Here is a 24,025-nt window from a genome sequence, read left to right as displayed (position 1 = left end):
GGTGGGTATTCCGATGAACCGGCTTGCTGACAACATGCAGAAGACCCCAGCAAATTAATCTGGCTGATGCACTGGCTCATTTTTCCTGGCATTTATATCACCATCCCACCACGAAGTATCTATTCCTCTGCTAAATGCAGTAAGTGCTCATTCCAAAAATACAGTCCCCTGTGCACTGGCACGGTTATCAACGTTCCCTTGGCAAAAGGGGAGGTAAAGCACAAAGATTACCTTTTGGAAATGTTTGTTTTCCAAGAGTTGTGCTGCTGATTTTAGAGCCAACTTCAACGCTTAGGCAGACAAGGGTGGAAATGTGATACAACAGATACTCTGAGTTAGAGAGAAAAACACGTATATGTTTGTTCCATTTATTGGCACTTATTTGAAAAGCATAAATATCCAACAGAAAAAAAGACAAGTGGACTTGCACACAGCCATGAAACCCCCCCAACCAATGCGTCTTCCTTGTAAGATTGGGACACCTGGGGGCCCATTCTTAAGAAGAAAGTAAGATGAAAAAGTCAGTCTTGCCCTCACCACAGAAGAGTGAGAGCGCAGCAACTCTTTGGCACATCATCTGAAATCCCAAAAGGAAAGTATGCCATATTAGATGGCAAGGAGACACCACACACAAGTTCATCCATTGGCCACAGGGCAAAGGACAGTCTGAATAATAACAAGAATGTGCAGGCAAGAAGTTGGCTACTGCAATAATTTAAGAGGAATTAAATCAGAAGCAAACCATGACATATGTCACTTGAACAGTGTAAAGCTATTAAATAGGTTCTATTTTGTTTTTCCTACAATAAGGGTACCTAGTAGTTGTTGGTCCTGAAGTCACTAGGCAGTAAGTCATCCATTTCTGCTTCTGATGGCTGCTGTCCAAAGCTCCATCCACGTGAATATTTCACAGCAGAATTCAAAGTGGGCTTCTCTCCTACTTGAGGATCCTTCCAATCTTCTCATTTAGCATTCAGAAAACAAACGTTTTGCTCCATTATTGACCTCTCTGGAGAGAAGGCTTACAACCACGTGGTACAGATGCATACACACGTACAAATGGATCCAGCTGGAGAAGTTCAATTCCATACCAGGAGTCAACCACCAAACTGAGGTTGCCACAGGAATGTTTGGAACAGTTCTCTATGCTGGTTTACAAGTTTTTCTTCTTGTCTGGGGAATATCAGAGTTGAAATCAGGATGCCTCGATCCAACGGCTTTTTCAATAAAGTACAAGAAGCCTGAAACACGGCAGATCACCAAACTCCAACTTCCAACCAGCACCCGAAGCTTACAACAGCAGAACAACCCTGGTGCTCTTATTCAATGCAGTAACACCAAGAGATTAAATTCTGAGCTGATCTGATCAACCTGAACAAAAGCGTTCATTGTCCCTCTTTGTTTTCATCCATCGAAAGTCATACACAAGGACAAATACTGAGTTAAAGTAATACACTTCTGGAGTACTAAATACCAAAAACTCACAAATTAATGTTTTGTGCTAAGCATGATAACTGTTTTTCCCAATTAAAAGATTAATGGAGCTTCTACCACTCTAATACATTATGTAAATGAAGGAAAAACAACACAAAAACCCAGAAGATTCCGCATTAACTTTGGGTTTAGTCACAACAGCAGTCCTGATCGTGAGTAAAATCCAAGACACACAACTAAGGTGACAATACACAAGCTTGTTCTTTTGGAATCTAATTAGAACAGAATTTAGTAAGTTGATCCCAACAGAATACAGGGATCAATTACTCCTCTCCCCACCCCCCAATATTCCCTCTTTCATACGTAGAGCAACAGCAAAACAACCTAACGTACACTGAGGGAATAAAAACAAATTAGTAAGCTGCTTCATTGATTTAGGAATGAGGACAAATGAGAATTATGTCACTACACAAAGCACCACTTCATATTAGCAAGGACGCCGCCTCTTGTCTGCTGGAGAGCCAAGTCTTCTGCAAGCATACAGTATTTGTAACTTACACCAACAGGAATAAATCCATAGGAAATCAACAGCTTGGATACTGATGTTGGCATCGAATATGTTTGCAATTCAAAATGCTTACTGTATTTCAGTAAACGTCATACAAGTCACTAGAAACATGAATTCCTCCTCAAGGAACTATTCTGGAAGTTGTCTCGAAATAATGACATTTCTGGAAGTTCCTATGAGGAACAGAATCACATAAAAGACTCAGTTACACGCAACAGGAAGCCTTATTGATATCCAGTCTGTTTCTTGGTATCCATTAGCAGATATTCGCTTCTCAATCGATAGGTAACTTAGCCGTAAGATCTACCGGTAAAAATGGAGATCTGGAATCAGAAAGTGACACTGGAGAGCCAGTGCTGGCGCCAGCTTCAGCTGGTGAGTCACAGGAAGAGCCTGCACTGCTTCTGTTGTCATCAAGGGCGTGCGCCAACAAACTGAAAACACAGCGACATCAAGATATGAGAAATGAAGCACTCCAGTTCCTCTTTAAAGTTCCAAATATCGGCGTCTGCTCGTTATAAGCCCACTTTAAGAACAAGCATACAACTCTGAAGGAACAGCAGATTTCACATTTGAAATAAACCTGTAACGATACACCTTGCCATCTCCTTCAAACAGAAATAGCATCTGCCCCTTTCTCTTCAGCTTAGCCCAAAATAGTTCACTAATGTACAAGTGTTGCAAGCTTTAGCCCCATCTCTCACAAGGTCCTCATGTATCCAGATGCTCTTTTCTGCATATTTCACAGGATGCAAAACAGTTTCATCACCAGTGACAGCAACAAACTGTTTTTAAGAATTACCATCTTCTAAAACAAGCAGCAAATTAAACCCTTTCTGCTATGCCTGCTATGAACAGGATGTGCTAACAAGTTGCTGTTTTCAAATACACCTATTTTACAACATCCATCGCAATGGGCTCAAAGCTTGTGCACTCCTATGTACTTTAGATGACACCATAAACAATCTCATCTTGGTAACTGTCTAGGCATACCCTAGGTATTACTACACCCTCCCAGTCAAATTCTGAACCCCCTTACTATTTTGAGTGGCTTTTTTTTCCATGAGTGCTTCTTGTCTCCTCCTAGCGGGGATGGTTGGGGCAGTCCAGTATGACAAAGCACAAAGGTGGAAAACAAAACAAACAAAAATATCCCCCCCAACATTAACATCCGTAATTCATTACAATTTGGAACTGGATTTCAGAAGCTGCCAGCCATAAGGGATCTTTTCCTAAAGATTCTCAGCTCGCATAGACCTGAAAGCACATCACCAGACAAGGACTGCCCATCTGTTCTAGAAATTCTAAACTTGAAGTGAGTGGTGCTGTCTGTTTACTTTCACACCTTCAAAAACACAGGATTCTTGCACTAATTAGAAAGAAATGTAACTCCAAGTGCATTGCTAGATGAAAGAGACTTTAGTGCTTTTGATGCAACCTGCACAACAGAGTGGCAATTACCATCCACCAAGGTCCGGCTGGTGCAAAGCTTCAGAGGAAAGCATGTTGGTGGAGCCTTGGAATAACCTTTTTGGATGATCTTCCATTTCAGTTACACCTTAAGTAAGAGAGGAAGGGTGACAAAAATTACTACTCATTTAAGCTAACATCTTCCACAGCACAAAAAACACAAGTTCAAACTTACAAAGTAACACTCCATAGGCTGTAATATTTAAAACAGGAGTTTGATGCTGAAATCTTAAAGGTAATTTCTTAGATACCTTTTAGCCTAAGCATCAGGAAGAGCTTAACCAATTATGGACTGAGGTACGAATATCAGGTATTTGTACTTTAGAAGAAAGTGTTTTCATTTAATTCAGCGCAAACAGTTCACTGACTTCTAACAGCAAAGCAGAGAAGCTGAGAAGAAGTAAAGCTATTTTCTTTCTTGTAATTAATGAAGTTCAGGATTAATTATCATTAAACAACTTCAGCAATGCAGACGCATTGGGTCAGAAGCAGCTTTACTGAACAGTATGTACTAATTTATTGCTTCATCACCACAAAACAGTCTTATTTATTTGGTAATCTGTAACACCCTCTATTTTCAGTCACTCTGCTTCAGCCAGTAGAACAGAATTACAAAGAGCTGTACATGAATTATGGTAAAAGTAACCGTTTTGCCTGCTGTCCCAGCCAAAACCAAATACTGTACCTTTTCTTTTTATTGGTCCAAGAACACTTGGTCGAATGCAGTTAATTGGACTCTGGCTTCTCCTGCTAAAAAGAAGACAGATGCTACACTCATCTCACCATTAACACAGAAAGCCTGAAAACATGTAAAGAATCAGAAGACTTTCAGCTAACGAAGTGCTAAATGGAACACAGTAAGATAATAGGCATTAAAACAGCCTCTCCAAAATAGTTTCCTGTCATTTCATTTGCATTTATTTAAAAGAACGACCAGGGAGCACAGACCTTCAAAGAAAAAGTTTGGTCTCAGTATTCCAACAACTGGAGCAGTCTGAAAGCTCAGGCAGCACTTTGCTTAAGCATCATGACCCAGTATAACAATGGTTTTCTGCCCATACCACTCAGAACAAAACAGAACCCACGACAAATCCTAAATCTGTTGGGTTTTTTCCCCTTAAAATTCAATCTAATTACTCAAAAAGTGATTAGGAACAATATAGAGACTATATTGCAAAGACCGATGCTGAAACGTAGCCCACTTCCACTGTTAAAAGGATTTCAACAGCTATTTTAAGACGCTGTAAAATCTAACATTCAGATGAGCATAGCAAGTTGAACGTAAGAAATGTAACTATTTACATAACATTTTGGTATTTCAAAAGCCTATTGTGTGAGTAAGCTGTGCCAGCTTCCTATTATCAATATGATCTTACCTTGAAAATCGCCTTGTTGGACTTGGGCTAGGACTGGGAGGTAATCCACTGCTACTCACCAGACTTTGCAGAGATGGTGAGAAGCATTGCTGAGAGCAGAAGTTTGTGTTATTTACGTTTAGTATCACACCCATACGGTAGAAACCAGTCCTTTATGCAGGAAAATTAGCAACCCATTACAAACTTAAAGCAACCCACCTAGCTGACCACACCGAGATAGTGCTTTTGGTTACTGAGAAAGAAACTGAAGTTGGACAGATTCCATTTTCATGCAGAACGCATGCAAGTTGACAAGCATTTATTCCATCTCAGGCTGGTTAAACACACTAGTTAATAAAAGAAGAACGTGTGCCTCCTCCTCTTGTTTTAAGTCGAAAGCAAATTCCATTTATTTACTACAGACTAGCAGTGGAACACTCCATTGAAATTCTCACCTCCAAGACATACAGCTGCTAGCTGGGAGTTTCAGTTTGGGAGTTTTAGGAAGGTTGGGTTTTGTTTGCTCTAGTTTTTGGTTTGCAGCTGGTGCAGAACAGAGCAGGTGGCTTGCTCTTTCGCTACCAATTGGACTGAATTTAGTTAGCACTGCTCAGGACAAAACTTTTATTACCACGTTTGCTCACCTTCCCTATTCCTCTGGTAGGTGAAGGAGCTGGAGAGACTGGGACAAAGTCTACTTGCTTTGGTGATGATGGTTTTTCAAAATCATTGTTACTCTGTAAACAGTGCATACAGTTAATGTTGTGAGCAAGCAGAGAAGGGCTGTTATGTGTAGAACTGAGTACGATTCAAAAGTTATCAGCATTCATCCTCGCGATTTTTCTTTTCTTGGGCATTCTAAAACAAACCTTAAGCATTGCTTGTTAAGTATTAGAACACGGAAGAAAATTTGGACATGCAGGCATCCATGCAGTTCTCTTTTGACATTCCAGCCCAAGGAACCTACAGGTATCCTTCAGCAACTGATAACTGTGTGCCTTAAGAGTGTGAAACACTGCTGGTGATACATTCACCACCTTAATTGTGCTTAAACTAGACAAAAAAGGTTGCAGTAAGTTTCTCTAGTGTCCTGATACTGATAACAAGAATACAAATTAAAGCACAAATGCATTACCAGGCTCAAGCTCTCCTCCCATGACTGGCTCATCTGCATTGCTACTTGCACTTCTCTATAAAGAAGAAAAGAAACGTATTGCCCTAGGCCCATAGAAGACTGGATTAAGTAAGCTAGCTTTCCTTTACACTTACCTTTCATGGACCGTTTCTCTGTTCATTAAGTTCATTCCTTCTTCCTAAAAGAAAAAAAAATAGATGAAAAATTAGTTAAGGCAAAAAAAAAATAAAATGCTTTGCTACAGAAAATCAAGAAAAAAGATTTTGTTTTACTTCAGTATTGAGATTTTAATCAGTTTAGTTAAGTAAGGATAACTTCAAGCTCTCACAAGACAAAGAGAGCTGAGAGGAAGAAAAAAGGAAAGAAACACATTAAGAGAGACCATCAACAAGTCTTTATGGAATGCTCCTTATTCTACGTACTAGTATCCAACCAGACTGCACCTCATTGCTCCACAGCATATGCAATAAATGTGGAATTTGGTGTTTTCTTCTAAAACATTCATACAATATTGTTAAAACAGATCAGAGATGAAGTATTAAACATGAACGTGACTCAATCCCCTCTTAGGTATGTGTGCATCCTTCCTTAAAACTAAACGAACACTGTGCACTCAGTTGAGAGGGTTACTAATGCACACACCTTAAATATCTGAGCGGGATGCAGAAGCACCTTACATCACTTCAGACATCATACCCTGAAAATGCTGTCGGAAACTTTTGTTCTTACAAAGTAATATATATTCTTACTCATTGTAAACTTCAAAGTTAAGAGTAAAATCAAGCACCTTCAAGCTAGTTTTATAAGTACTTGACTGCCAAGAAGTCAGTCAGTAAATCACTGAATGGCTTAGGTTGGGTGGGATCTCAAGGATCACGAAACTCGAACCCCAAAGCCACAAGCAGGGCCACCAGCCTCCCCATTTAATACCAGACCAGGCTGTCCAGGGCCCCATCCAACCTGGCCTCCAACATCTCCAGGGATGGATGGAGCATCTACAGCCTCTCTGGGCAGCTGTTCCAGCACCTCATCGCTCTCACAGTAAAGAACTTCCCCCTGATATCCAACCTAAATCTTCCCTCCTTCAATGTAAAACCATTTCCCTTTGTCCAAGGACAATATTTAAAATAGAGGAGCCACAAGAGTTTGAGTTTGCCAGTTTTAAAATGTACATCTTCAGCCTGAGCTGTGCTGTGGGTAGAGGTGTTATTTAAGCTTGCCCAGATATTTGCCATCCTTCCATACTCTAACGCCCTTCCCCTCATGCTCTAATGGCACAACCACTGATCTGGATGAGAATCTTATGCAGATGAAAAGCTGCCCAACCAGGAGAGTCTGAACTATGTTGTTTCTTTTTTCTTTGCCAGATTGCTTCCTTCTCCAGTTCTTTTTCTGGCTGCAGTAAATGCTGTGCCAACACAAGTTATTAGCCTTAAGTGTTTGTGCTGGCCTGACTGCCAAAAAAGCTCAGTGAAACTTTACTGGAAGGATTTACATTACAGGCTTCCTTCCTAAAGTGTCAATTCTAAGACCCTTTACCTCTTTCAGTTCAAGTCTTCTTCTCACTGTGACACGTATTTGTCTCTACAGAATTTGGAATGCTGCAAACAAGATGTAGTCTTTACTTTCAAACATATCTTGAAGCAATAGAGTGCTGCAGACTCGGTACTGTTTTGTAGAGAAATCTGAAGTCATTTGAAAGACACTGCACATTGAACACACAAAAAAAACCCACAAAAACAACCCAGCCACCTATAAGCAATTTCATATTTATAAGTTATAACCTATTCTTACCTGTTTGATTTGATGAAGACGGCTGCTAGGAATACGGATAGGAGATGATGGCACAAACTGCAGAACAAAGCAATACATGACTTAAAAGCCACAGGGGAGGGAGGGGAAAGTGCAGAAATACAACCGCGTAACGCTATCTTAAACTCGAAACATACGCACAAAGGGGTTTGTTTGTTTAAACAGCATTTGTGACACTCTCAGTACACACAAACTCCGTGAAGTACTCCCAAGAACACGATCGTATGCATTTCCACACTATACTGCTGCGTATGCTCACAGGTAAAGTTTCACTGGTGCCACTCTGGCAGACAGCACGACCAAAATAAGCAGCCAGCTTCCCCCAGAGCCACTGCCCTTCCATTTCTGTCCCTGCACTGCCCTCTCTCTTCTGCCAACACAAGCACCCGTGGGGCCTCACAGCAAACCAGCAAAAAAGGGAAAAACAAACCCAGGGAAAGCTGTTGCTTAAACAGTGGCTCAACATTTAACCACGGCCTAAAGTGCTTTGCCTTAAAAGAAAAAAAACAGAAGGAAAGAAAACCACAGCATTTACTCGCTAGATGCCACTGATGTGTTCTGAAAGGAATTACACAGACCCTGAGCACAGCTGATCCCTACACAATGACATGTATTTACCAGAAATGGCATAGCAGCCCCTGTTGATGTCATTATAAAAGAGTGAGAGTCTGAGACTTGGAAAAGTTCATGCGGTGAGAAAAGCTCCTAGAATTCAGCTACACAACTGGGACAAGCACTGGAACAGCCCAGAGACAGGGCCAGAATGTGCACTCCTGTTACCAAAGCACTTTGACAGCCCCCACCATTCTCATTAGAGTTAACACAACACATCAGAAAACTACTTCTTTCCTATTCAGCTTAACACAGTGTGAAATACTAACTGAACTTAGAAGTTAAAGCTCTTCAAATTAACAGCTTCAGTCATTTACTGAACGTTGTACTGAACATTGTAACCAACTTTGTTATAGCGTAAGCTGCAATAAAACTTAATTTCTTCTAAACACATACAAAAGTGTTCTTTTATCACCTACGTACTGTGAAATTAAATGTATCAAAACAGATGACAATCTAGTATCATGTCTAAGGCCACAAAACTACACTTCTTTTACTCTAGCGTGAATACCAGGGGAAGTTGCTTAGGGTCCTTAATGCTGAAGGTTAATTATGTTCCAGAAACTATTTAGATGCAGCTGATCCTGGCTTAGGGCAACAGAAGGAGAGGATAATCTCTTAAGTTCACTTCCAATTTCATTCCCTTTGCCATGCTCAACAGAACCAGAAACCAGCCCATCATTCAAAAAGCTAATTCAAAGAGATGAGGTACCAACCCAGCTGCTGATGAAGCACCTGATTTTTAGCATAAGTTTCAGCTGTATTTTGTCAGCATCTGGTCAGCAAGGAGTGAAGAATAATTGCAAACCCAAGAAGCTGACATGAGTTTGTTTATATGAGGCCACAGGGACAGTTCCTCATGGGGTCGGTGTTTAATTCAAGTCTCTGATGCAGGCCTTGTGGAGTCTAAAAGGCTTGAAGGATGCAGTCTCACAGAGCTCTGAATGCAAGGTAAGCACAGAGGAAGAGCTCTTTATTCAATACAATGCAAAGTAGGTTTAAGAAGATGAGAAAAGAGACACAAACTGCAAAGCGTTCCTGAAAATGCCTTTGTTAGCTCTAAACCAGTTTTTGCCCCTAAGCACCATGTTCATCCTCCCTCAAGAAGCTTCCACTCTTAACAGAAGAGAACACCTCCTTTTCAGCTCCTGGGACAGCTGTAAGAACTAGCCTCAGTGCACCAGCTCCTGCTTCCCAGCAAGTTACAGGCAATGATCCCCAAGTTAGAATTCTCTTTTCTTTTCCCCCAATAATTGAAGAACTTTAAGAAGAGAACCTAACAAACTGAGGTTTACCTTCAGTTTGTTTCTCCTTTAGTCTGACCATAAGAATAAATTTCCTCTAAGCTGCAGCCCTAGAAAATACATGAAAAAGAGAGACACTTGTTTAATAAATTGTTACCACAATAGTCTATCAGGATTTCTTTCCGAATAATCTTTCTAAAACTTTGCATGAAGTATCCTGGATATGTTACAGACACAAGCTTTTGCTTGTGTAGCTCTCTGTCCTGATTTTAGAACAGAATGTTAGCAGAGGGACATCAGTCAAGGAAATACGAGTGTGCCATTCTTCAGCCTCCAGCACAGAGCTAGCAGATTACTTCTAAAGCCTTGTCAAAAGACATCTAAGAAATAACAGGGTGGCTGCAATCAGCTTTACAGGAGACAACGACGCTGCAAAAGAAATCAAACAGGGATAGAATAGATAGAATCAGAATGCACGGAAGGCCATTATGGTAGCATCACTCGGTTACTGTGTTTTTTCCCCTTCCTTAATTGGAAATTGTTGCTACTCCCCACCTACCTGAACATTAGCTCCTCCAAAACTTTAATAAGATATTGATTGCAGCTGAGCATTACCTTGCATATGTCTCTCTTTCCTATGGCTGTTTTAGGAGAAAAGTTGCATGAAGCTGGCAAAACTCCTTTCTGTTGGAGAAAGCAACTGCCCAACATACCCCAGCCCTACTGATAAGGGCCAGCAAACCAGTACTTGCAACCTGTGCAGGTGTTCTCAATTGGTCACCATCACACCCTCCTATCACAACTCATTAAGTACTAAAAACACAAGGCACACAATATTTCCCCTGGATCAAAGACAGAAAGACTCCACCAAAGAAGACGACTCCACCACCTCCCTGGGCAGCCTGTTCCAGTGCTCCGTCACCCTCACCGTAAAGAAGTTCTTGCGCACATTCGTGCGGAACTTCCTATGCTGAAGTTTCAGCCCATTTCCCCTAGTCCTATCCCCACGCACTACTGAAAACAGACCAGCCTCGCCACTATGGCTCCCACACCTCAGGTATTTATAAACCTGGATCAAGTCCCCTCTCAGCCTTCTTTTCTCAAGGCTAAACAGACCCAGTTCACTTAGCCTCTCTTCATAGGGGAGATGCTCCAGGCCCTTCACCATCTTTGTGGCCCTCCGCTGGACTCTTTCCAAGAGATCCCTGTCTTTTTTGTACTGGGGAGCCCAGAACTGGACACAGTATTCCAGATGAGGCCTCACCAGGGCAGAGTAGAGGGGGAGGATCACCTCCCTCGACCTGCTGGACATGATTCTATGAATCATTACAATGGCAGTGAAACACAAGTACTCACCAAGGCCAAACAGGCTACAGAGGGCATTCACTACAGCTACAGTATACTAATGTCAGAGCAGAGCCCTGTTTCTGCAAACGTGGTTAGTTTCAGAGATTACAAACTCCTTTCCTCCTTTACTTCTGTTTGCACACTTTGCTTTGGGCCTGATGTGGGTTCTCTAATCATGTCCTTACCAGGCTGTGACGATTCATAACCGTGGTGCTGTTCCTGCGGGTTCGCAGAACGTTGCCCTGGAACACCTGCGAGTTATCACTGTGAAAAGAAACAGCTGTCAAATGCAGAAGCCACTGCCTTCCCATCAAAAAGCACCTCTTGCAATGAGCTCAGTTTCAAATGCTATGAAGGTTCTCATCTCAAGGTGAAGCACAACCAAGTCCCAGCTACTTCTACTATTCAACTGAGTTTCAGTGGCAGCAGAACATGACGATGCAGCACTTAGTAACTCTCGTTACATTCTGAACTCTTTTTCAGCAGAGGTTACATTAAGCACGCTGCAAAAAAAACAGCTTAAAAATCCCTGGAAAAAAAAAAAGTGCCATTTCTTGCCAAGAATCTCACAAAAAGAGTTTTCTGCTGGAAAATTCCTAACAGGCAAACCACTGCAACCACCTGCAATTAGCTCCGTGGGGTTTCAGTGCTATTTGCATAAACACCTCAGCCAGTGGATGCAGCTTTAAGGCGAGAGCTCTGCCTTACCTTTCTGCCTGCCCAGAGCCTGAATTCAACAATTTGTTTCTAACGTGCTGAGGAGATTTCAGGGTTCACTGTTTGTTTTTATAACTTAAGAAGCGTCCCTGAGGAGCAGCCACGGCTCAGAGCCGTGCAGGGACAGCTGCTCCCTTGCAGTTACACAAACGTATTACAGCTCTGCTTACTTAACGGCTGGCCAGACAAGCACTAACGCTTTCTGAGCTGCAGCGTACGCTCAGGCCTTTTGGTAGGAGATCTATGAGGTCTCTTCACCGCCAAGGAACGGAATTTCGAGTTATAAAATGAACCGACTGCAAAACACAGACCCACAGGATGGTCTGGGCGGGAAGGACCGCAAAGATGACCCGGAATTAACACCAGCCAAAGCAACACGCAGAACAGCGGGCGCCGCTTCGCCCTGAGCTCCGCCTGCGGTACCGCCGGGGCCCACGGAGCGGCGTCACATCGCAGCGCTCGGGCTGAGCCCGCAGCCCGGCCCGGCCGCGCTCACCTGAGCCCGTGGATGAGGGGGGCGCTGTTGGATCTCCTCAGCCCGCCGCCGTCGCTCGGGGCCGCGGCGCTCCCCGGCGGCAGCTCCAGGTCCAGCTCCATTTTCTCCTGAGCCATCGCGGCGGCGGCTCCGGCTCCTCCCGCTCCGCCGCGACGCCCATTCACTGCCGCCGCCCGCCGCGGCTCCTCACGCCGCGGCCGCCCCTGCAGGCCCCGCGGGAGAGCGGGACCCGGCGAGGGGGGCGGCCCCAGCAGCGCCCCATGCCGGCTGCGGCCCGAGGGCCGGCCCTTCACACAGCCGCTCCCGCCACGCTCCGCGATGCCGCCGCTACGGAGGGAGCGAGCGCCTCAGGCCGTACGCCCCCCACAACCCCTCACCCCCAGCGCGCATGCGCCGCAGGGTGCCCGCACGGCGCCGTGAGCGGAGGCCCCGTGCCGGCAGTGCGCATGCGCAGCGTCAGCTCGGGAGCTCGGCGTGAACTCCCAGAGAAGTGTCATTAATAGCGATGAAACATCACGTAGAATAGCTGGAGGTTGTAAAGCATCCTCCTTCTGCTCTCAGATACTGCAGGGAGTTTGGGCTCTGGGCTTTTTGGTGTAAGTTTATATTGAAAAAGCTCGAAAATACTTAGAATAGCGTATTCGTGGAGCCCTGGTAAGTCAGCTCAGGTCCATAATAGGCACAAGCGCTTCTGTAGGGTCAGTATAACGCAAGGAATGTAGATGCCAGAGAAACATTGGGAGCATCATTGGGTGCTGTAACTAACAGCAAAGTCCAGAAGCAGTTAACTACAATCATCCGCATTCAGCCCATTGAAAGGAACAGAACAATCGCACAGCTGTGTTTCCTCTTACATTTGAAACGGCGAAGAATTCAGTCCTCCATCCTTATTTTTTCCCCGTACCTTTGAAAAGCAGTCGCTATTTCCTTCTGAAATTAGGTGCCAGTCAGTCCCTTAACCCTCAAACGCAGACCGCCCTCCTGCCTGTAGCGGGATTCGAACCCTCAACCCGTCCCCCGCCCCGCCGCCAATCAGCCAATCAGCGCCGTCCTTCCGCAGGCTCTCCGGAGTCCGTCCGGGCCGGAGTTGAGCTTCGGGTTCGAGGCGCGTCCCGCGGGCATGCGCGTAGCGAGACGTGCCGGCAGGGCGCCTGCGCACTGCGAGGCGGTTGGTGTCGTCTCCGCCCTGTCTCCCACGCATGCGCGCTGGGCGACGGCAGCGGGCGCTCGGACTGCGGGGGGCGTCCGGCCTGAGGCGCTCGCTCCCCGTCCGCGGCGGCGGCGGCGGCACCGGCATCGCGGGGCGCGAGCGGCGGCGGGAGCGGCTGTGTGAAGGGCCGGCCCTCGGGCCGCAGCCGGCATGGGGCGCTGCTGGGGCCGCCCCCCTCGCCGGGTCCCGCTCTCGCGCGGGGCCTGCAGGGGCGGCCGCGGCGTGAGGAGCCGCGGCGGGCGGCGGCAGTGAATGGGCGTCGCGGCGGAGCGGGAGGAGCCGGAGCCGCCGCCGCGATGGCTCAGGAGAAAATGGAGCTGGACCTGGAGCTGCCGCCGGGGAGCGCCGCGGCCCCGAGCGACGGCGGCGGGCTGAGGAGATCCAACAGCGCCCCCCTCATCCACGGGCTCAGGTGAGCGCGGCCGGGCCGGGCTGCGGGCTCAGCCCGAGCGCTGCGTCGGGCGCGGGGTCCGGCCGGCGGCTGCGGCGCTGCTCCGCGTCCGGCCCGCGCCGTCACGGGGAAACGCGCTGTGTGAGCTCGGCCGGAGCGCCGCTCCCGCTGCCGTGCGGGGATGTGCTCGGCGCGCCTCAGCAAACCTGCCTGTTTGTTGGTTGGTTTTCTTCCCTCCAGCGACAGCTCCCAGGTTTTTCAGCCTTACGTGTTGCGAACTCGCAGGAACAGCACAACAGTTACCAGCCGGCACAGCATGGTAAGGAGGCCCGGGCACGTTCTGTTTGCCCCTAACGAGGAGGGGGTGGGATGGAGAAATGAGGCTGAACTCGGTTTGTATCACTGCGAGCTTCCACGCTGAGAAGGGAACGATTTCTGAAGCCATGAGTGATTTCTGATTGAGTACGATCTTAAGATGAATTCCAGCGCAGGTTGGAAAAGTAAACTGCTGTTGTAAGTGGGAGTATTTAATGGCTGTCTGGTTTGTGATTCACGAGGCCTTCACAAGTTGCCATTCACCTGTTTGCTTTTGGTTTGGTCTGTCTCTTTTTGGTCAGGGCCGCTTGTTCTCTTGCAAAGCCAGATCAGACAGTAGGATTTGTATGAAGTGTGTTTTACACGCCAGGCGTCATTTTGCCCTTTGTTATATACTGAACTTGTCAAAGATGTGACATTTTGTTTCTCTCCCATTCCTTACGTCAGCTCAGGACTTCTGTGCTCTTTTCCACTGGCATTTTTCTTTCCTATCCGAGGATACTGAAAATCAAGGTTTAGTTTTTGTCCCAAAACCTGTGGAATGTAAGGTCCTTAAAATGAGCTTCCAAGAGTTTGGAACATAGATCAGTAGGTGTCACAATAAACAGGACATCCGGATTGTGAACTGATGGCCTGCTTGGATGTGGCAGCAACATCCAGAGGGAACAGATGCACAATAAACTTGGCAATTGCAGAAGTCAAGTTTTGTGAAATGCTGTTCGAGACAGAGATAAAACACTACAGAAGTCAGCTGGTTGTGTAAGTTAGTACAGGCAGTCTGTGTTCTTAAGCTGTCCAGGAGGGAATTAGGTAACATTCTCAGCTTCGTTTATAATGCCTGTCTTGTCTAAATGGCACACGTAGCTATCTGTGCTCTTGAGGTACAAAGCAGCACCTGCATGCGACTCTGCCACCTGCTGAGTGGCAAAATGAATTTGTAAGCAGTAAAACTAGTCCTTTCTCTGGAAGGTCAGTGTTTTCTTTTTGCAACATTATTGAGTCATCTGTATGTAGTTGTGCTTAAGTAGATGGGAATTAGCTGATGCTAAAGAAGGCGTATGCAGGTTGTTGATGTGTGCTTTAATCATCGTGGCTGTCACTTTTTTCAGTTGCTGTCATCATCTCCTATTCGGATTCCTAGTAGTCGACTTCATCAGATCAGAAGGGTAAGTGCAGTTTTCAAACTGTATATCTAACAGCAGAATGAGAAATGTTTGTATGATACTAAAGTACTTATATATTGGGAGTCTCTGCTATTCGGTTTTTCAAGAGCTCGAAAAAAAAAGAGCTAAAAAGGGTTTAATTGTGATGCAGAAGCATTATTGTGAGGCTCATTATTGTCCTGTTTAAGTTACCTTGCATTTTTAGTTGTTGTTTCATTAAGGAGAAATGCTGAAGTAGGCTTGGAGCAGTCTTGTCTCCCTGCTATGCTCCCGCTGTCCGTGTTTCAATTCTAAGGGCAAGTTCTTGAGTCACGAGTATCATGCCAAGTACTTACGTTGTATCAAATGTTATGGGAAAACTTAGAATGTTTATCTGCTGCAGGAGGAAGGAGTGGATTTAATGAACAGAGAAACAGCCCATGAAAGGTGAGCGTTATTGAAACAAGATGATAAAAACAGTCGGTTGTTCTCTTTGTATCTACTGATGGGATCTTTTGTATTCTAGGGAAGTGCAAACAGCAATGCAGATAAGCCAGTCATGGGAGGAAAGCTTGAGCCTGGTAATCTCTTTGTAGATGTTTTGTGTTAAATTCTACTTTTAAACTCAACTGATGAATTTACGGGAAGGAGAGGAGTAACTGTGGGAATAATTAGAGATAAACTTAAGTTCATCTGTTTTAGTTCTTTTGCTCACTTGGCCTGACAGGCTTTCCGTCAGGAGGTTGTGGCTTGGATGTTAAAGTATTGCTTTATGCCAATGTTAAGTTTGAAAGCTTTGTATTTTCAGAGTGACAATGACTTGGACAAGTCTGAGAAATCTTCCTCCCCAAAGAGAATCGACTTCATTCCAGTTTCACCTGCGCCTTCGCCTACAAGAGGGATAGGAAAGGTAAGATAAGTGAAACACCAAACAGAAAACACGTTTTAGAATCTAGCTGGACTGTGAAGCTGTGAAACTTCACAAATAGTTTGACAGTTTAAAAAAGCAATAACAGAACCCAACCCAAATCCCCATTTACTTAGAATCAGGTGTTCATCCCCGAGCCTGCAGAGTTGAAGCAATGTGCGACTTCATTCACGCTGTACCTTTTCACTTCTGTAATGTTTGGGTCAGTTAGAGTTCTGATTCTAAGGGAGCTGAAAAAGAGCATTGTGGTAATGATTGTGACCCCCAGCTGTGTAATTGGGGCATGCTGGGGATGAAGGACCAAAATCTGGATGCGTTGTATGCGGAGGGGATGAGAGTAGACAGAGACTAGGAGCTGCATACCTGTGTGGTGAGGAGAAAAGGTATGTGCCCATCAGTTCTGGAAATGAAGGCATGATCTCAACTGTCAAGAAATACTGAACTTAGAGCATGCCAAATTTGCACTGAAAACTGATGGCAAATGCTGGAAAAGGAGGAAGGTATGTCTTGGTTGAACTCTTTTTTTTCAGTGGGAACAGGGAAACTGAAATGTAGCAAAGAGAAACTGGCAACTTTGTTGTTTTAATATGGGCTGTTGACCTTGTTTCCATTCTCTTGTGGTTCTGCTTTTGTAGTGCTACTGTTTCATTGAAAGTCAGCTCCTAATGTGACAGGGCAGCAGGTGTTACATCTTTGGATTTGGAACTGTATAGCAGTTTCATTAGCCAGTATGTCTTTGTAAATTAGGTTTCAATCCCTCCAAGATTATGTTTGATTATTGATCTGTCATTAAGTTTGCTCTAACTAGAGATATCATGATAGGGAAAGGACACTTGGGTATTTAAATGGGAATTCTGAATCATCTTAATATGACTTCTTCTGCAGCAATGTTTTTCACCGTCATTGCAAATGTTTGTGAGCAGCAATGGATTACCTCCAAGTCCTATCCCCAGTCCAACAAGGCGATTCTCTAAGTAAGTAACTTCTGAAGCAACAGGTATACATTGGCTTAAATCCCAAGGCAAGCACAAGGATTAGTTAAAGCTGATGCCACAGCATTAGAAGAGACTTCATTTTTAGAATAGCCAACGCATTGCCATGTAAAAATGCTCTGCAGGTTTGGCCTTTACCAATGGTAGCTTCACGTGGATGATCTTAGAAGAATCAGTGTTAACTTTAAACCAGTCTTAGTACCTTGCAGGGAAATTCCTGGGTATTGCAAATTAACTTTATCAATTAGGTAGTATACCCATTTTGTATACGTATTATACTGATCGTAGAAATGGATTGAAGCCAGTATGTGATGCACGGAGGGCAAGAGAAGACCCTGGGATGCTAAGTACAAGTGTATATGGTGGATAATCCAGTCTAATAGGCAGCACTTCTTTGTTTACGTAGTCAGATTTCCTGAGCGTTCCAGTTCAGCTTTAAAGAGTGCTTGATATGGTATGTTTGTATCGATTTAATGCAAGATATGGTGCAAGATATGGTGATGTTCGAACTTGCAGCCTTTACAGACCTGACTATCGGTGTTCTCTCTACAGCAGGAGGAGTCAAAGTCCAATCAACTGCATCAGGCCCAGTGTTCTCGGCCCCATTAAAAGAAAAGGTACGTGTGTTTATGTTTGAGGTGCTGGAGTGTGGATGTCGTTTTGCAGCAAGATGCATTTTTCTCTTCTTTGTTGTCCAGTAAATATAATGTTTCCAAGGTGATCTGGAATTTGCCAATTGGAATTTAGAAATTCAAGGTAAAGCAACTAATCTAAAGCACGAGAATGCAAATCGTTAAAACAGCTACTGCTTGAAAGAGGCAAGTTATTCTTCAAATGTTTATGAATATTTGTAAGCCCCAGCATTCCTAAGAGTACCACTGTGCAGTGCACACCCCTCAGATCATCCCAGGAATGTTGCTTATCGTTCAATATCTTCTAAACTTAGTGCTGAATGTTTGTTTTCACTGTGAAAGTTCAGAAGGTGACTGTTAGAGAATGGGAGAGAAGTGGAACCAACTGATCTTCTTTCCTCCTGAAGGAGGAAAACTGCATTCTTTCCTGGAAGTATTTTGTGTTAAAGATATTCAAATTACATCCTTGAACAATTATCTGTAGTGGGACTGTAAGATTAGAACGTGAAAACGTGTGTCTGTAGCTATATTTATCCTTTCTGGACGTGGGTCTATATGTGTATATTAGACATTAACTGCACCAAAAGCATTCATTCTGTTTTACAAGACTTACAGTGATGATTTAGTCTTCAAAAAGAGTTACTGTTTTGTTGTTGTTTTTCAAGGCTGGTTGCTTGTCCTCTCAGATGGTGTTGGGTAATTCCTATTAGGAGACAGGAGAATGCCAAGATAGCATTGACAAGAAAACTCATGTTAGCCATTAATTTATATGGATTTTAGAACCGTCACAAGTTGGTTAGAAGTGTATCAGGTTCACTATAAACAGGTAACAGATATTCATGCTCCAGTGTTTTATTTGAAATGTTTTACAATAGATTGTGTGCAAACTGTAGTAAGAAAACCACCACAAGGGCAGGCTTTGCTCACATTTTCCATGTGTTCTGGTGGAGCATCTTTTACAAAGAGGAGATGCAAGTTTTTCTTATATCAAGGAATTTTTGGAGTGTTACCTAATACTAAACTATCTAATCAATTGAAATGAGTTTAGTTGCTTTTCCTAAACACATAATGTATTTGAGAACACTTCGTTGCTGTAGGGAATGCTGGTAGGCTAGGCACAGCAGTGCAGCATTGACTCGGTGAGCTTTTAAGCAGTATGTAAACTGGCGGCTTGGGTTTTCTGTGCTAACATCAAATGTTTTATGTCCATTCCTTCACCTGTTCTGCTTCATAGAAGCTGTCATTCCTTCCTAAAGGAGGGGATGGTGTGTTTGTATGCTAAAGGAAATATGAAACACGGGGTGTCATCGTTCTTATAAAAAGAGTGGCAGTGTGATTCTCTTGCATAACATGCACACTGTTTTACTGTCATATTTAATCGTAACTGCTGGTAGGTAAAAGGACAAAGAAATTATTTCAATTTCTTATGGTTTTATAGTCGAGCTAAAAAATTGTATTGCAGCTGAGAGGGTTTTCTTTGAAGCTTGTTATTGGGAAGTTCGTGGTGTCTCCAAATGTCTCTTGTGCAGGAGCTGTTAATGAGCTAGACCATTCTCAAGGCAGATTATACTAAGCAGATTAAATGAATTCTGCCTGTCGTGTTTAATATTCCAGCGTCAGTAGATGAGTGCATGTACAAAGACAGTCTGATCTGTGATGACTAATTGGAAATGCATACACGTGCTATATTTTTTTCTATTCAGCTCTTACTTAGAAGTGTACATACATGACCAAATTTGTCTAACTCAGAAGGGTGAAACTGTGTACCGAGCTGGAATTTCTATTTCCATAATCACTAAGAATTTTAATCGCTAGGTTTTGATATATGCTACTTGTCTTATCTCAACTGCTTGCTTAAAATTAAGTCACAGAAATCAGTTTGCTTTAGATTGCTTTGTTTGGTTGTATTCTGAAGTACCAAGTGCCTGTTTTGATGCCTTTGAGATCATTGCAGCCCCTCAGATACAGCTGAAGCGTTAGTTAAGTAAGGAATAGGCTGGGTAATTAAACAATAGCTAGAATAAAATGGATTTCTTATCCAAGTACTTGAGGGCTTATCATGTTACAAATGCAAGCTTGCTGTATTATGGGACAGGCCTCTCTTACTTTAGACAAATATTAAATGGACATTCCAGAGACTCAAGTGAGTTTGATTATTTGCACTGTTTTCTTTAGGTGAAATGGAAACTGAAAGTCAGCCAAAGAGACTTTTTCAAGGAACAACCAACATGCTTTCTCCAGATGTTACACATCTGACGGATCTCAGTGCATGGTAAAACATTGTGTGCCACGAAATACCAAACCTGGGAATGCACACTTATTACAAGATCTCTGCTTTTTGGGGGGGAGGGGGAGGATATTTTGTATGTAGCTTGCATTATCTGCATTACTGGGAACTCTTGCTATGATAGTGTAGCATGGTAACAATCCTACCTGCCTGATCAATTCCTTGTGGGCAGACAGTAGCCTAGACTTTTATATATCAAACTTGTCATTCTGAATGTACTTGTTAGAAATCTCAGTTCATAAGTAAAGCTACTTCATCTGGAAGCTTCTACATTATTTCAGTACGTTGTAGGCTGTGGTCACAGTATCCACATTGCTTACCTAAATACTTAGAAAACGTGTGTGAATAATTGCAGTCACAGTTCACGTTGCCCTTAGCTTTAATTGTCTGTCTCCCTTGTGTGTTATAGTCCTAAAAAGCTGATTCTTTTCTGTGTCAGAAGTCAGGTGCTGAGTATTATATCAACTCGGTGTTACTATAATTTCAGTTTACTTATAGCACTGGAATACCTAGAAATATTTTGTACATTTTCGTCCCAGCTAAATTCCAGAAGCATCTTTCTGCATGCTGTCTGGAATCATGTATCGAGACTCCACAATTCAAACAAAGTCATTCCTTACTTAAGAAGAAACGCGTTTCAAAATGCCTCTTTGATTAGCATCACATTAAAATATGTGCTAGCTAATTAATGACATATCAGCTGCATTACTGTTGAGATTCTCTGTATTCCTCTTCTGTTACCTTTTATGTTCTTGTCCTTGTTAGTTCTCTGTATAACTGATTAAAATCAGGGTTATAATTTACTCTGCATGTTAAAAAAAACACAGTTCTGCTCCTTATTCCCTTAAGGAGCATGAATATATCTATAACATGCTACAGAAAACAAGGAGTCTTCAGGGCTGCCAGTCTTCAAGTAAAGGCTGAGTGGTAGTATATGCCTCCTACATTCCTTCTTCTGAAGGAAGAAAGCACATTAGCTGTGTACACAGAACCCTGGTGCCTGTCTCACTAAATAACCATTTTCTCTTTCCCCAGCCTGTCTTCAGACATTCTTGATGGGAGTAGCAGCAGTGTTGGCTCTTCCTCTGATTCACTGACTAAAGGCAGCATAACCACTGAGTCGCCAGTTACATGCTCAAACTCATGCTCTTCATTCATTCTGATGGATGATCTCTCACCTAAGTGACTTAATCAGTTCTGAGTCAGTGTTTGGCCGTGCTGTTCCCTTGCTGTACAGAGAAATGAACTCTGATCCTTGAACCATTAATATGAGGATTGTTAAATGGAAAATTAGTGTAACTGTAATCCTTGGAAACCTTCCAGTGATTTTGATTTATCCATTTAATGGACGTTGTAGACCATATTAATGTCTGGTTTTGCTGATTTTTATTTTTTAAACAAGATGTCTGCTCAGATTATACTAACTTCTTGCTTTGGAGAACTTGCATACACTTTTTGATTCTGAGATAGGTATCTACCTATTAGTGTTGCAATATTGAGGGAAATATTTCTATGGTTATCGTGGTTGCTGTGTCTAGGGAAATAATTTGGTTGGGAAGGATTTGAAAATACTGATTTATTTTCTGGCTCTTCAACCGGTAAAGTCAAACTATTTTCCTGGCTCTTTTTTGTTGTTAAATTCAGGCTCTAGCCTCAAGTTCTTTGCAGAAGGGAGAAGAAAAATGTGAACGCTGCTAGTAATTTGCATTACAGGAGAGCACGGTGGGTCTGGAAACCTCACCGTTACAGTAAAAAGCCCAGCAAAGTAGTGAATGAATGACTGTCACTTTTGCTGGCATTGAAGAAATAACGGTATAAAGGAACGTGATTCCAATAGCTGCGTAGTTTTCTCCCCATGCTCTTCGTCCTATGGATTATACGAAATAAGGTCAATCTTTAGCAACGTTTGGCCAAGGAGAATTAATCCACGCCTCGATCTAAGACAAACCATGCAGATAACTAAGTTATTAAAACTACTGTGTAGGAGAACACGTACGGCACCATCAATGTCTCCTGTGGCATTGAGGTCATTTTGTGCCTTAGGGGACATTGTTACCAAATGATGGAATGTAAACCGGAGGGGTGGGTGGGAAACGTCCTTTGTGTACAGCTTGTTGATAGCGTGCTTACCAGAATCTGTCATCAGTGCTGCTTTCCTTAGTGTTCCTTTCCAAGGAGTGTCGCTCCGTTGCGAGGTGCTGTGGGGCAGTCCCAGCAGGATGGCGGCCTGCGCGGTCACTTTGGAAGCTGCCCCGTGCAGCGCTCATGCCTTTGTAACGAGGAGGGCAAACTGACATTCGATTTCTAACCGAAGACTTCGAAGTTGAGGTTGAGTGGAAGCTCTGCAGGTTTGTCTGGCTCAGGAGTTACGTTGGAGCCGCGGCTCGTCGTGATACTTTGGTCAGCCTGAAGTAAGACGGCAGAGAATTTACTTTTTAAAAGACTTTAAACGGGGCAAAAATAAATCTGTTTGTAATCTACTGTGTTATGCTATTTATTATTTATAACTATGTACAAAGTCTGTGGTGATGAATTATAGTATTTTTTTATGATTGAATAAGTTTTTTTTTTTATGTTCGGTAATTGCTGGCTGGTTTGTATTTAATACGCGACGTTGTCTGCCAGAACCATAAGCTTCCATTTCTGAATGTTTGTAACATAAATGCTTTTGTTATCTCCAAGTGCAACTTCTGACCTTATTTTGTTGTTGTTCTTTTTATTTGAAAGAAAATAGCACTGACTTTACAGTGAGATAATGTGCTCCAAACGTGGGGCACAATCTCTGGCAATACTGCCTGGATAAAAGGGGGGAGGGTTGGACAGTCCTTTCTGTCCTGAAGAAGCTATTGAGTTTCCAGGTGGTGTGTACATACCAGGTTATTTTTAAGGGCGTATCCATTAAACTGTAAGGAGTACCTTGATGGGCCAACGGTGGCGCTGTTATTTGTATTATCATTATCGCCTGTGGAGCATCAGTTCCCCGCCTCCAATAAATGTGCATATTGTCATATATTGTCCGTGGGTGCCATTTTTAAATGAGCTCTGCAGTACGGAATGTGAGTTTTCTTTGTATATGCCCAGTGCTATTTCTTGAACTTTGGATGTCCTCAATTGCTTCACTATTTTTTTACTCACGCTTTGTATCTTCTCTGCCTTCCCGTCGCTGAAGAAGGCTGCTTTGACATTTGCAAAGCTGTCGATAAACGCTCTGTGATGAAGTTCAACCTGTTACCTGTGCCCCACTTCGGTTATGATGTGCTTTACTGGTTCTGTGATCTAGAAACCCGGGCCAAGGGGTGGCAGAAGGGGGGGGGAACTATTGCATGCTTTCTTTAAACAGAAGAGCATAGCTGTCGCTTATTTTGGGCTGACTTACCTGTACAATTGATGTATTCCAGACTTGTCTGTTAGTGGAGAGTCCTATTGAAGTGCTGGCCTTTGTAAACGTTAGAATGTAAGCTTCATAAAGCAAACGCACAAATATTGACTCTTGTTACAGCATCTTTTTAGCGTTCTGCCTATTCTCCACTCTGCAGAAGGCATTGCTCTTTTATAAAATACATATACAATACACACGTGCTTTGTCTGTTGTTTCAGAATGAAGTGTCGTACTGTCCCTGTAATGGGTCCCCTGTGGGACTGTGTTCTCATCCATACCCAGCTGTAATACCACTTGTGTTGGAACCGACTGAGGGAAGGCTGCTCCTTACTCTTGACAGCTGATATTCGTACTTAACTGCGTGTGAGTTTCTGCTGCTTGCAGAGTCAATCTTGATTGCAGTGGAAAAGCTAGGACGGGGCGCTCTGCATGCGTTTGACTGCAAGTTGGAGTCGAGGATTTATTAACTGGTGTGTAATGAATTAGATAGCGCTTTGGGGAGGAACACCAGCTGGTGCTGGGAGTCAGCTTTGACTTCAGACTTGAGTTGTGCTGAATT

At 43.5% G+C, this 24,025-nt stretch overlaps 2 protein-coding genes and 1 non-coding gene across 7 annotated transcripts; 2 read left to right on the top strand and 1 right to left on the bottom strand.

Moving 5' to 3' along the window:
* Positions 1 to 352: 352 nt before the first annotated feature.
* On the bottom strand, positions 353 to 12,518 carry LOC140251611 (P2R1A-PPP2R2A-interacting phosphatase regulator 1). 5 transcript variants are annotated; one of them, XM_072335592.1, is made up of 10 exons: positions 12,191 to 12,518; positions 11,163 to 11,241; positions 7,757 to 7,813; positions 6,097 to 6,140; positions 5,963 to 6,017; positions 5,472 to 5,564; positions 4,849 to 4,937; positions 4,158 to 4,222; positions 3,464 to 3,560; positions 353 to 2,436 (listed from the first exon to the last, which is right to left on the bottom strand). In XM_072335592.1, the coding sequence occupies exons 1-10, from the start codon at positions 12,304 to 12,306 to the stop codon at positions 2,277 to 2,279; spliced, it is 855 nt and encodes a 284-aa protein (XP_072191693.1). In that variant the 5' UTR covers positions 12,307 to 12,518; the 3' UTR covers positions 353 to 2,276. The 5 variants fall into 5 exon arrangements, with proteins under 5 accessions (XP_072191693.1, XP_072191692.1, XP_072191688.1 ...); XM_072335591.1 differs by having other exon boundaries at positions 3,441 to 3,560; positions 12,191 to 12,440; XM_072335587.1 differs by having other exon boundaries at positions 4,158 to 4,219; positions 12,191 to 12,440.
* A 967-nt stretch (positions 12,519 to 13,485) lies between these two features.
* Positions 13,486 to 23,658, top strand: LOC140251213 (PABIR family member 2-like). The gene is made up of 10 exons (XM_072334699.1): positions 13,486 to 13,812; positions 14,032 to 14,110; positions 15,216 to 15,272; positions 15,652 to 15,695; positions 15,775 to 15,829; positions 16,057 to 16,158; positions 17,062 to 17,150; positions 17,721 to 17,785; positions 19,976 to 20,072; positions 21,123 to 23,658. Exons 1-10 carry the CDS (start codon positions 13,697 to 13,699, stop codon positions 21,271 to 21,273), a joined length of 855 nt encoding a protein of 284 aa, XP_072190800.1. The 5' UTR covers positions 13,486 to 13,696; the 3' UTR covers positions 21,274 to 23,658.
* On the top strand, positions 20,893 to 21,036 carry LOC140252338 (small nucleolar RNA U109). The gene has a single exon (XR_011903619.1). It is a non-coding gene; the product is annotated as a small nucleolar RNA U109 (small nucleolar RNA).
* Positions 23,659 to 24,025: the final 367 nt, after the last annotated feature.

Source organism: Excalfactoria chinensis, chromosome 4, assembly GCF_039878825.1.
Source record: "Excalfactoria chinensis isolate bCotChi1 chromosome 4, bCotChi1.hap2, whole genome shotgun sequence".
Classification (NCBI taxonomy): domain Eukaryota; kingdom Metazoa; phylum Chordata; class Aves; order Galliformes; family Phasianidae; genus Excalfactoria; species Excalfactoria chinensis.
The sequence above is the reverse complement of the archived record's forward strand: the minus strand, read 5'-3'. Positions and strand labels throughout refer to the sequence as shown.